At 37.2% G+C, this 14,175-nt stretch overlaps 1 protein-coding gene across 26 annotated transcripts in view; it reads left to right on the top strand.

The window, feature by feature from the left end:
* ANKS1A (ankyrin repeat and sterile alpha motif domain containing 1A) overlaps positions 1 to 14,175 on the top strand; it is a 128,999-nt gene that overhangs the window by 90,928 nt on the left and 23,896 nt on the right. For 23 of the 26 annotated variants that reach the window (XM_087891040.1, XM_087891038.1, XM_087891039.1 and 20 more), the window contains one exon: positions 12,242 to 12,348. In XM_087891040.1, coding sequence (XP_087747166.1) covers positions 12,242 to 12,348 — 107 coding nt within the window. Of the gene's footprint in view, positions 1 to 10,051; positions 11,509 to 12,241; positions 12,349 to 14,175 lie in introns of those variants that run through there. The other 3 variants (XM_034414605.3, XM_034414603.3, XM_034414604.3) reach the window with 3 other exon arrangements.

The raw sequence follows: 14,175 nt of genomic DNA, 5'->3' as shown, positions 1-14,175 counted from the left end.
AGTATGTAGTACTGAGTGAAGAAACAAATTCAATGTTTCATCTGATTTCTAGACTCCAGAAATGATTCAGTGAACTATATCTTAATAGAACAGCCAATACATTATTATTCTTCCATTTACTGATTATGTGCCATCAATTCATGTTGATTCTTAACAACTACATAGATTGATTTTCTCCAGAGTGATCTATCCCCAGCTTGGCCCTTCAGATCTTCCAACAGTGCACCCATTGAGCCCATCGACTTACCTCTGGCCATCTTCTTTTCTTTCCTTCTACCTTTTCTGATACGTTGCAATAGAACAACCCATGTAACGCTTTAAGAGTTCCATTACACAACTGAAAAACTACAGATCAGCCTCCTGGTAAAATTAGTTTATTAAAAATAGTGGAAGGGATATTGAACGTATTATGGAATTGCTACAAAATTTATTCAGTATGCTTCTGAATACTGTTGGGGAGCACAGTTGGTGACAAATATTGTTGTGGTTTCCTGCTTGGTATTTTCTCAGAGCCATCTATTTAGGAACTCTGTAGAACAAAATGCTGGATTAGAGCTCTGACCCAATTCAGAATGTTTTTCATATTTTCATAAGACTTAACTGTTACTCTGCAATGTGAATTTTGACGTATAGCTTTCAGTTAGAAGTTTTTATTGTTCTGTACAGTGCATACAGTGGTATTTTTTCATAGGCATTTCTTTTGAGACCTGAATCTACTCTAGGAGATTTTTTTTTTTGCTATAAGAATCACATTTCCAGAAGAATCACATTATTATGTATAATGCATGGCTAACTGAAGGTATTTGCATGCTCATCATAACAAAGCGTTGACTGAAAAAAATGCATGAAACTGTTAAACTTGTTTGTTACAGTATATGTTACCATATATATGTCACCAATATTTCATGTAATAATATGATGCTTTATTTTACTTCTTGTACCCAGACTGATATTAACAAATGTGCTCAAACCCTAAGTATATGCTATTGTCTTCTGTTGAAGTTCAATAATTATTATCCCTGGAAATTTTGGGAGGCTATTGACTGCCTACAACTTTTCAAGTTGTTTATAAATGTATTTACTGTATTTTTTGGAGTATAAGACGCTCCGTACTATAAGACGCACCAAAGAAATCTGTGTCTGCCTCTGCCTCCCAGCAATTTTGCCTCATTGCAGCAAACAGCAAATAGCCTGCTTTACTTTCATTTTTGTTTTCAGCATAAACAAAAATGTGCTAATCATGCTAATGCTAATCATTCAATTAGCACAAGAGAAAAAAAATCTGCTCCCAGCAATTTACCTGCTTGCAGCAAGCAGCAGGGGCCCTTGCAAAACAGCTGAGAGCAAAACAGCTGAAAGTCGGGAGGCCGATCCAATCAACTTGTGCTAATTAGGCTGTGCTGAAGCTGAAACGAGCTGTTTCTTCTTGCTGTTTGCTGCAAGGAGGTAAACTGCTGGGAGGCAGAGGCCAAAGAGTGGGGGCCAGTGGTGGGCGGAGCTACATTTGGTGTATAAGACGCACCTAAATTTTCACCCCCTTTTAGGGGGGAAAAAGGTGCATCTTATACTCCAAAAAATACAGTAAGTATCTCACTTTTTTTATTCTACTACAGTTGGTATTTCAGATTCTTTTACAAATAGATAATATGAGGGAGGAACATATAATTCAACTCACATTCTATTGCTCTGATACAGCTAAGCAGTCATACAGAGCATTCCAAGAAAAACAGCTTTTTTCATACAGTACTTATCAGTGGAGAAATAGCTTTGTGTAATTTGAGGCATTTGATGGAATTTGAGAACTCCAAGTAATACAGAGCAAGTACCTATATCATGAAATGTATTATATCTTGCCTCGCCTGGGTGACCCAGAGTATTACACATTCCTTTCAGATTATATTAAGTATTTCATGTAATTAGCAGTGTCTAGTACAACTCTGAACTGTTAGATTTACTGGACTGAACTGAATTTCTCAAATGTATGGTTCCAGTTTTGATTCCATCATCAATTGTTTGGTACTTTAATCTGGACTCTTCTGGAAGATATTAATATTTGCTATGAAAGTCACATCTTTTCATATCATAAGTCGATTCAGCTTCAACCGTCAGCATGCATAAGCAAAAATAGCATCATTGATGATTAGAGAGAAAATACAATTTGGAAAATGAATGAAGGGCTGGTTGCAGCCCCCGCTCCTTCAAAAGTGTAATCAACACATAGAAAAAAAAATAGATTAGGAGAACTGTATTTTCCAGCTTTGTCCCTGACATTCTTCTCAGTTCTTTCAGAGGGTGCTTAATCAGGAGCAGCTGAATTCCCACCAGCACTGGAACATAAATTACCTCCAATACTTATTACTTCATGCTTCAGAAATACCAAATTGTTTAGCCTTATATAAAATTTTGAACATTGAAATTGATGTGGGTTTGAATGAGGAATTTGCTTGTATAACTGGTAGAATTTTTTTTGATACAGTTTCTACAGTTGTGCTTGTTTCTATTTTTTTTTTCTTTTCTTTTAATGAGCTCATGGAATTAGTACTACTTGCTAGAAACTAATAGATCAATAACTGACAGTCTCCTGTTTTTATGTGTGGACTACTACATCTTCATTGAAAGTTTTTGCAAATAGTCATTAAGCCAACTAGGATTTTGGTGAGAACAGCAAAATGTTGGAAGTTCAAAAGTGTCAAAATGTTGTAAGATTTAACTATCTCATAAGATTTAATTAGATTTCAGCAATTTTTCAAAATGATTTACAGATGGCCCTTAAATTATGACCACAATTGGGATCATAATTTCCATAGCTAAGCAAGGTGGTTGTTAGGTGATTGATTTTATGACTTTCCCCCCCAAAATTTGTTAAGTGAATTACTACAATTGTTAATCGAATCACACAGTTATTAAGTGAATCTGGCTTTCCCCAATGATTTTGCTTGTCGAAAGCCAGCTGGAAAGGTTGCAAATGATGATCACATGACCATGTGATGCTGCAACTATTGTAAATACATAACTGATTCCCAAGCATCAGAATTTTGATACTGTTACTATGGTGATGCGGTGGTTGTCATTTTTGGACTGTGGTTGTATAGTCGCTGAGCAAATGGTTGTGAGTCGAGAATTACCTGTACATTTTCCCCTGTCCTTGCAAGATTTTATTATGCTGCCATAAAAATTGCTCATCATTATTCTACTTGGCTGTTTAAAGTGGAGCATCTTTTGAGTCCTATTTCTAGATCAATAACCTAGGTATTTTCCCATTTTGCTTAGTACAAATAAACATACAGATCTATGTATATTTCTTACAATAATTAATATTCCTACGATAGTTTAAAGAAGAAATTTTCCAAGAATTTTGATGATTTTCATGTTCTTCACCTTTTGTTCTCTTTCTTCATGGGGGTGGGGTGGGGGGGGCGGAATAATTAAAGTCCATTTATTCACAAATTTGGGTGTCATAGCCCAGTAAGGGAATATTTTTATCTGCGCATTTTCCAGATGTAGATTCTCAATACGGGTTTTTTTTTAAGTCACTGGTGAATGATCTATTTTAATACCGAGAAAGGAAATTGGTTCTTGGATAACAAAAGTGGGATCTGACTTGTCAGATTTTCTTCATTACCTTAGACAAAATAAATAGAGTTCTCTCAGCCCCAAACAAGCCTTGAAATATCAGTTAAGAGGTAGCAACTACTGTATATTCAAGAAAGCAGATCTATTCTTGAACATATGAGTCACTTTGGGATTGAATGATAGCCACAATAGCTCAGGCATTCTCTTGGAGCAGAACAGCATTATTGGGGTGGGGGGAGAGAAGGGTACGGGACACATGAGTATTAGAGGTTCCAAAGCTGCAAATCTCTAGTTGACCACATAGCAATGAATGTTTTATGTATGTTTTCACTATTATCTTAGTAATTATCTTTGTCAATATGTACTGAATATGCACATATCTACCGTGGTCCATTCTGCCTGTAGCTCCCTGCCTTAACTTATCATTCAGCACAAACCTCAATTCCTCTGTAGCAGTGGTAAAATCCCAAATTTTTTACTACCGGTTCTGTGGGCGTGGCTTGGTGGGTGTGGTGTGGCTTGGTGGGCGTGGCAGGGGAAGGCTACTGCAAAATCCCCCTTCCCTCCCCACTCCTGGGGGAAGGATATTGCAAAATCTCCATTTCCACCCCACTCTGGGGCCAGCCAGAGGTGGTATTTGCCGGTTCTCTAAACTACTCAAAATTTCCGCTACCGGTTCTCCAGAACCTGTCAGAACCTGCTGGATTTCACCCCTGCTCTGTAGGTATATGGCAGCCCTGAAGCAGATCTTGATTAGATCTGTTTTGAAGGTAAGATTAGGGTTCTTGTGCAATCTAGCCACCATCTTTGCCTTGACTGTATTTTTGAACCAGTGAAAAGAGCAGGTTCTTAATTGCCATTTGTAATATGATTTTATTGACATTGACTGTCTGATTTCAATAAAACTATTTTAGAGTTTTAACAAAGCAGCTGGATTCAGGTTTTTCTTGTTGTTTTAACATGAAAACAAATGGTTGTCATGAGTGGTAATAATGTATTCCTCCTTTGTGCTACCTATGGATCCAGTTTGTAAAACACTGCATCTAGTGGACCCTTCCAAATAGAGAATCTTCTAGTTTAGGAATCCAGATTCATTGGACTGGATATATTCACAAGCCCCAGAGAGATTATATCAATTGCTGCTTACCCGTATGACAGTCTGGTGCTTGAAGATGTAAGCAGGGTACATAACATCAAGATAAATTGTTGCACAAGCCTCTTTAGACATTACTGCCTCTTTTCTGACAGGTTTTTCATTGCTGGAATTTAGCATTCCAGCACTTTCATTGTAATCAGATCCATCTTATTTGACTGAAGAAGTACCAGAAGAGTAGCTACATAGTCTACATTTGGAAGCAGATACATAATTTCAGCTTCACTTCAGGCATTCGTTAGGGAGGGAGTAGTGGGCATATTTGAATAATAACCTCTGTTGTGAATTGAGCTAATACATAATGCTACATAATATGATGTTGCCAATTTCAACAGTAGAATTTGCTCTGCTGGAGAAATTGATTACTCTCAAAGTTTTGCAAACAGTGATGTATTATGGCTACCTTAGGTCATTTCGTAGCGCCATTTGGCCTGTTGCAGAATGAGGCAGTTTATTAACAGTCTAATTAAATTTTTTTATATTACTGACCTTGGGAAAATGCTTCGTGTTTACAGATATTTTAAAGCTGCAGCCAGTCATTTTTAATCTTATCACTGGCATAAAGGATTTCTTTGTCAATGAATAAGAGAGCTTCTAGTCCTGCTTTGTCCTGGGACTTTCAATGTGATTCCAAGTGAATTGCAATCCTCTGATGTCTTCTAACTAAGTCTTTTTTCTTACCAATTGAATTTTGTTCAGGAATTGGAATAGTTCCACAGTGCCTTTTAATTGATAGTTCTAGGAGTTCTTCATCTGAAAATACCTGTAGTTGGGAACTAAAAATGTAGTATAAATATGATTTTGTTTATTTTTACTGAATGTCCTGTGTCTTACATAATTATGAAACATACATTACTACCAAAACTATTAATGCAGTTTTAACTATTTATTTAATGTTATACAGTAGCGGCCAAAATTGTGGAAATCTTTTGGGAAAAGTGTAGTTTTGAGGTTTGATGGCTAATAACACCATTTTTGGGAGGAGGGGGGAGTTTAAAGATAATCATATTCCACTGCTGGAATGGCCTGGAAATAGCCCAGACCTTAACCCAATTGAAAATCTATGCAGACGACTAAAGAAACTTGTTAGGCAGAAGCAACCCAGCAATAAAACCCAGTTAATAGAAGCAATTATTCAATCTTGGTTTCACATTATAGCAGCTGCAGAACTAAAAGACTTGGTTCACTTCATGGAATGACGTTGTAAGACCTTAATTCATGCTAGAGGTTACCCAATTAAGTATTAACTGACATGATAATTTTTGTATATCTCATTTTTTCTATGGTGATAATTTTTGTATATCTCATTTTTTCTATGTGTTTCACTTTTCTTTATGCTGTCACTGCTATTCTAATAGCAAATCCTTCATAAAAGTTATTGCATTACATTCTTGATTAAATTATCTTTCCATTGATATATAATTTTATGGTACTACTCCAAAAAAAAGTGGTGTTATCAGCTAGTTTTAGAAAATACACTTTTCCCAAAAGGTTTCCACAATTTTGGCCACTACTATATGTGTGTTTTATATTATCTATTTTATTATTATTTATCAATGTGACTCCCTAAAGGCTTTCAGAAAACTTAGTTTCTGGAAGTCCATTACCAATCAGACCAATTTCACTCCTAAGTAGAGGGTGTTCCACATCATTGGTACCATAACTAAAAAGTAGTGTGTCTGGTCTCAGCACCCTTCACATCACAAAAATGGGGCATCTCTAATAGTTTCTCCTGGGACATTTTAATTTGAACAAATTAACTTTGGTTAAAGAAGGTGGTCCTTAATGCATCTTGGTAAGTAATTGCATACATATGCAATTTGAAACCTATTGGTACCAGTGGAGGGCTCACATGATCATTATAATGAAGTAACAGTTGTGAGTGCCAATCATTAGTAGGCAATCATCTGCACTTTAAGTTAATTGCAGCTTTCAGGTGGTCTTCAAAGTTTGCTTCACTATGGAAATCCAACCAGGTTAAATATATGCCCCATACTATACATTCAGATGAAGTCGCTTAACATCCTTTCCCTCAATACACTCTTATGGTATCCATTTGGTACAAAGGTATGTTTTATATCTGACAGCCATCTCTAAATGCAATTGAGCAGTTATTCCAAGGTGTCTGTCTTCCTATGCAGATGACATACTTTTTATTATCTGGAACTATTGTACAAACAACAGCCTTTTGATCTTCACCTGTTTTGTTTTGCTTTCTCCTGTGGCCAAAGTGTGGGTGGCGTTGCAGAAAATATACTGGCCCTTCCAATATTGGCACGTAGTTGTAGGCATGCAGAGTGTTCTGCAGACATTAGGCATCTGCTTTGTTGCCAGTTCCACGTTACAAGATGTCCTAATTGACTGCTATAATTGTATGGTGAGGGAAGCAGATGATTGATTAGCTTTCATTCCACAACAATGGCTCCTTAGAATTAAATACTGATAAAACGGATACTTGAAATGGGCATGTGGCTGGGTTGCATTTTTATAAGGCAGAATGAAGTATAGGTAGTCCTCGATTTACAACCACAGCGGAGCCCAAAATTTCTGTTGCTGAGTGAGACATTTGTTAAGTGAGTTTTGCCCCATTTTTAGGACCTTTCTTGCCACAGTTGTTAAGTGAATCACTGCAATTGTTAAGTTAGTAACACAGTTGTTAAGTGAATATGGCTTCCCCATTAACTTTGCTTGACAGAAGCTCACAAAAGGTGATTACATGACCCTGGGACACTGCAACCATTATAAATGTGAGTCAGTTGCCAAGCATCTGAATTTTGATCATGTGACCGTGGGGATGCTGCAATGGTCATAAGTGTGAAAAATGGTCATGTCACTTTTTCAGTGCCATTGTAGCTTTGAACAGTCACTAAATGAACTGTTATAAGTGGAGGACTACCTGTACTAATTTTTTTCTTGGAGGTATTATTTTAGATAGAAGTCATGTAGTTACTCCCCTTTCCCTTCTGTTCATCATTTCCAGGATTCAGAGAAACTGTTAGCTGTTTTACTTGAATGAGCAATGTTTTTCTTAGAAAAACCAGAATCTATGATCTCTATTGTAGTTTGTTGTCTTTCTAAATTTGTAAAATGAATCCGATGATATTTAGGGTCAACTTCCAGCATGCTGAGCTAGTTCCCAAAGTTTCAAAAGTTGTGTATAAAGTGATGTAAGAATTACCTAGCATTCAAAACTGCGGTGTTGTGCTGCATCTGATTGGTCCTCTTTACCTCCATCTTTTTAATCAAAGGTAATTCTGTTTCACTTCTCCTTTTCTCATCCCTTTGGCATACCTCTTCTTCTTTACTTCCCTTTTTACCACTTCACGTGTCAAGGAATTCAGTACTTCTGCATACATATAATTCTTTCTCAGGGTTGAGTTTTATTTCTCTGCTGAAGTGGACCTTCATTTATGTGATAAAGCTGTTTGTTGTGCCTATTATCAGACATAGAGAGCCAGTTTTATGTAATGGTTAAAGTACCAGTCTAGAAATTGGAAGACTGATTTCTAATCCTGCCTTAAGCTCAAAGCCATCTGAGTGACTTTCGGCCAGTTACTCCATCACGGTTCTAAGAAGCAGGGAATGGCAAACCGTATCCAAACCCTTACCAAGAAAATTGCAGAGATTTGTCTAGGCATTCCCCCAGGAATCAAGGCTGACTTGGAGGCACCTCCCCACAATAATCAGACACCCAGATTTTTTGAATTAAATACATTAGGACTTCCTAGACAGATGTCAACACCAATATTATTATTGATCTTGATTTTATTTTACTAAAATACGTGGAAGCCTTTAGCTGAACAAGTTGTAGACATTTGTTGCTTTCCACTGGGATTTATGATTTGTGTACTATTCAATAAAAACTTTCCCCATATAGATGGGGTCTAAGTTTTCCTAAAGTATGAAATCTGTCCCATCACAAGCAATAGCAATTAGCAATAGCACTACCGGTAAAACACTTACATACTGTTCCATAGTGCTTTACAGCAGGAGTTCCCAACCCCCGGGCCGCAGACTAGCACTTGATCAACAGATACAGGAAACATTTAACCTGCTACTAATGGAGGTTTTTTAAAAAAAATTATTTAAAACTTCACATAATATTCCAGTGAAGACAGTGAATGTTCGCTCAGAGTGTTGAATAAAAACCTGATAGAGTATACTCTTTTGTGTTTATTAACCAGAATTCTTTATGTATTAATTAGACTCGGTGAAGCTTAAATCACACCATTAATCACAGTATTGTGTGATTACAAATAGTTCTAAAGAGTTTACAACTGAACATAGAATTCATATGGGAAACTGCTAGTAAAGTACATTTTAAAAACATTTAAACAATTATTTTAGAAGTCCTTCTAGATCAGGTTTTATTTCAGTTTTCATTCTACAACTTTAAAATCCACTTTATCTAATTAAGTTTGACAGCAGTGTTTTCTATTCTGTTGCCATTTCCTGACTGTCTGAACTTTCCTGTCCGAAAAATAAAATTAATATGCATCCTGTTCATTATAGTTTGGCATATGTCAAAAAAGTATTAAATAGTCCCTGCAGTAGTCTTAGTCCTATCATGGTTTACAGCCATGAATTTAAATAATAACTACTTTTGCTTGTCAAAATCATTCTACCTAAAGATTAAGCAGTTACAATCCCTCATGATATATTTGCACAGGAATTAACCGTTATAGTTGGTTTTGCATAGACATCATGGGTTGAGATTACCTAAACAAGTTGTCCCTTTCACATACATCTTCTATACGCAAACATTGTGCATCTGCACAATTCTCCTTGTAACGGTAATACAGTTGTCTCTTTTGCTGATATTCAAGACAGTGTGCCTAATTCTTTGCTAGTTCCCTCTGAAGGTTATAAAATCTGTTATCAAAGTAGGACCGTTTGATGCTGTCAGTGCTTGTTCTCTGTAAGCAAGCTGTGTTCCGTTCCCCCCCCCCCACAGTTTTGGAAAGCATACCTTTTATCCTTGTGTTACATCATCACACTTAATAGAGGCAAAAACCTTATTAAAAATTCCCAGCCCAGCAGTTTTCGCATACGAGTACACAAGGTTCAGTGGACAGAGATAGCTTTGTATGTTTCTGTCTAATTCCCCTTTACCTGCTTTCAACTGTACCTACTTTCTGAATCGGGATGTTTCTTCAGTTTACCCCGATAAATTAATCCTAACAGATTATGTCAGCTTTACACTGTAAAACCAAACGGTGTAGCTCAGGCTCATTGAATCCCTTCTGTACATTTAAAGTAGGTATTACGGAGGCTTATGTTCCTCTCCTTTGCCAGCTTCTGTTCTGAAATCTGATCACTGCTTCTGCTGGGAGGGGTGTGGGCACGAGGAGAGAGGGAAGGGCACAGCCACTGGGAGAAGAAGAGATGCAGCAAGTGTGGAGCTAGCTAGCCGCCTTTAGACAAAGCAGTCTGCTGCAGCTTTTTGAAAGAGACACACACATGCCTGCCTGGGAAAATAGCGCGGTCCTTTTGCCTGCTCGTGGAGTGGAAAAGAAATTGTCCAGTACAACGAGAGACTCCCTGAACAAGACAGAGGCTGCGGCTTGAATTTGGGGAGTCAATCACCCTTTGGCCAGGCTTTATCAAAGAAGGGAGGCGGAAACCTTTCCTGAGCGCTGCATCCCTGGTGCTGCAGTATGCATTAAGAAGGCAGGCCAGCTCCTGGGCGCTCATTAACATTGCTTAACAGAGGATCTTCTCTGCAGGCCAGTGCAGCAAGATTTCGAACCCTTTCGAATTGTTCAGAGAACAACCAGCACTGCATTGTGTAGGCATCACAGAGAGGAAGGCGCAGGGGCTAGTTTTAAATGTGCAGAACTTCAAATAACCACAGGGTTCAAAGGCTGCAACCCGAGTGTCATCACCAATATTGTGCAAATTTGTCTTCAAGGGCGGGCATGCTAAGAAGGCTGAGAAAATACTGCGTGGTTTGCATAGCAATTTATCTGAGGATTGCAAAGCTGTGGGATTTGAACTTTCCTGATTACATCAAGTGCCTCCAGTTTCAGCAAAAGAAAGTAACAAATTCCTAGACTTTCCTAGGCATAGACAAAGGAAGAATTACTTTGCATAGCTTCTAATTGTGGTTTGCATAGCAATTTACTCAAGGACTGCAAAGCTGTGGAATTTGAACTTTCCTGCTTACATCGAGTATCTCCTGTTCAGCGAAGGAAAGTAACAAATTCCTAGACTCTCTTCTTTTATAGAGAGAAAAGAAGAGCTATTTTGCATTGCTTCTGTTGGCCTTTGAAGAACTTATTTCTCATTAACTGGCTGAAAGGAGGTGTCAGAACGTATCTGATCCTAACTGCTACAGAGGACGGGTGGGGGGTGTTCAGCAGTTGTTATTTTTTTCCCTCTTAAATCCAGGACTTTAAAGGCTTTGTTCTGAGAACTACTTGTTTATCTGTGTGAGGAATGTGAAGGTAGTACTTGCATTTTGCAGAAGAAGATGAAGGGCTGGCAAATGAAAGTCGACAAAGAATTGTCAGGAGCAGGCTTTGGATGGAAAATGAACTGAATCTTTTCATTTTGCTCCAGTGTATTCATTTCTGCTCTAATCTGAATGTTGGTGCTGATTCCCAGCCCAGTTCAATCAGTACAGGCTGTCAAAATGTCATATATCTGGATAGGTAGTAAAGTGACAGTGGCAGGACTTCTGAGCTTAGGCTTATCAATCATGCCTCTGCTCCTTGTAATAAAATAACAAAGAAGAATCCTTATCATGGTTTGCCTGTTTCGGGACTGTTGGGGGAAAAAAAGTATAAGTCTCTATTCTTCTACTGCAGTGTGTGTGTGTGTGTGTGTGTGTGTTGCATGTCTTCTTTGGACAGCTGCTCATTAATCTGGCTGATGTTGCTTTTCTGAACTCCTATTGTGTCTGTTTGCTTCTTTCAACTGCATGAAGATGTATTTTCTCTCTAACTGCTTTGCATCTCCAGTGCTAACAGTTTTCCTTACTATTGCACAAGGTAATGAATCTGAAGTAATGCATCTCAAGTTGAAGTTGCATGAATGCGTCTGCTGGGCTAAGTGTATTTGTGAGCTGGATGCTCTTGTTACTACTAGCTCTGACTTGGAATGCTTTGCTCTGCTTTGGAAAGTTTACAGCCCCTGCAGATGAAAGAGTGAGCCGACCAAGATTCTTGTGAGGCTTGGAATGCGTACACCTGGCGAGCAGCACACCTCAAGCCAGGAAATCAATGCATGTAATACTTGGACTACAGGGACAGTTATAAACAACCTGGATTCCGAGTTTTAAGTATAACTGAGAGTCAAATTAATGCTCTAGATTGAACAGGACAGAAGCTTATTGTTCATGGTCGGTGTACGGAAGAGGAGCTGCCTGCCATCTAATTGTGCTCTGGCCCTGGTTTGGCTCCTTTATGATAATGACGATGATGTGGCAATGCCACTTCTCTTCCTCAGAGTGCCGCTGCTACCGCCTTAATGGGTTTTCTTTTTTCAAGCGTCTGCCGATTCCTCTTTCATCAGGTTCACGGATGCTGGAGCAGAGTGTTGGGGAGTGGCTGGAGTCCATCGGCTTACAGCAGTACGAAAGTAAACTGCTTCTCAATGGCTTCGATGATGTCCGCTTCCTGGTGAGTAACTACCTGACAATCTATGACAAGGGATTTGTTGAACAAGTCCATTGATTTTGGAAAAACATATTCAAATCTCTATCAAGAAAAGTATAACATGGTTACCTATCCTACAGGATAGGTAACCATTTTCACAAAGTTTGAACAGTCCTGACTGACGATAAATGCTGGACTCTTTTTTAGAGTGTAGATTTGTTCTGTAAATTTGATGTTCAAGAGTGATTCTCATTAAGGATAGTTGTACAGAACTAGGGCAAGTGGAAAATTGAGCTGTAACCTTCAATGGAGATGCCAACATATCCAAACATATCTGAATATACTTAGTTGCTTGTTTGGTAAATGCCTGCCATGTTCAAATATATACTGCATGCTAAATACTATGAAAACAAATATATCTAATCTCCAGTATATTGTATACCCTTACTGTGGATGTAAATATATTTCCTTTTTTAAATATTCTGTCTTCATTGCTAAGCCTAATACTTAAGAACAGCATTACTGGGAGAAAAGAAGCTTTAGCCTTAACCATCTTAATTATGATAAAAAAAAATATACCATTCATCTGCATTGGTATTCATTTCTTCTGTTAAAACAGAATGTCATTTGTATAGTTGATATTGCTGAACATTAGTTATCAGCATCTGGATAATTTGTACTCATTCATTGGCACAATAGAAAGGAAGATTACTGGGAGATAATCTGATTTAATATAATTGCCTTGTCATCTTTTTTACATTTAACCATGGGGAAAGTATTGTCAGATGGTGAATTATTAATCTTCAGTATATAAAATACACATTTGCAAGTCCTTCAGTGTAGAATATATTTAGTGAAATTCCATCTTTGAAACAGAGGTTTCTGAATTATTTGGGGGGTGGGGAGAATAAATTAGAGAATATGTTTCTCTTTGTTCAGTAGGTTTCATAGAGAAAAGCCCAAAATATATTTCCCGAATTGGTTAGATTTCTACTTGTAAAACTCTTTGTTATTCAAAAATATCTAATTAGTTCTGAAACTGAGAAACAAAAATCTAACTACAAATCTAAATTACACTATAATATTTTGCAGAACAGTGCTTTAATTTTGGCTATTTCTGTGGTCAAACCATCACTTTAGAAAGTGGTAGGGATAGAATGTAGTATTATCTGCTAGTTTTGTAACAGATTATGTCAAGGTTTTGCCTTCCAATTATCAAGTTACATTTGGATAAGCATACTGGAATGAAAATATTTTCATTTTGTTTATGACTGTTCTGTTGTGTCATGAAGTTTGATAAATCATGCCAAAATTGGGATAGGTGAGGAGATGTTAGAGGAAGACATCTAAGTTTAGTTATTGTTTATAAAACTTTTGTATGTATTTAAATCTATTTTTTTAACATTTGTTGAGTTTAAACAATCTTTAAAATTCAATTATTGTGTATTAGCTTTAGAGCACACATATTTATCAAGACTTCAGTTGTTATAGTAATTTCCCACTTCAACACTATAGAAAATTTAAGTTTTTTTTGAAAAGGATGAATTGAAGAATATTTATATTTTCTATTAATACATGCACACATACATACGCATGCACTTTTCCTAGTTATTATTTGTGCTGAAACCAGAAGAGATGTTTGCTAGTCCTAGCGAGTAATCTTTTAAACTTTTTAAAACTTTGGGAACCTATATACGCTATACTACAGTATTCTTTTCATTTTCATAAAACATTATTTGTTAAATATAGCAGGAACAATATGCTTGAATTCTTCTCTGCATTTTTGGGGCTGTAAAAATGTGTGCAGTAACATTTTGCACACACACACACACACACACACAAATATATAAA

This window comes from Pantherophis guttatus, chromosome 3 (assembly GCF_059756535.1).
Source record: "Pantherophis guttatus breed Tessera chromosome 3, ASM5975653v1, whole genome shotgun sequence".
Classification (NCBI taxonomy): Eukaryota; Metazoa; Chordata; class Lepidosauria; order Squamata; family Colubridae; genus Pantherophis; species Pantherophis guttatus.
Note: the sequence above shows the minus strand (reverse complement) of the source record. Positions and strands in the feature narration are given on the sequence as shown.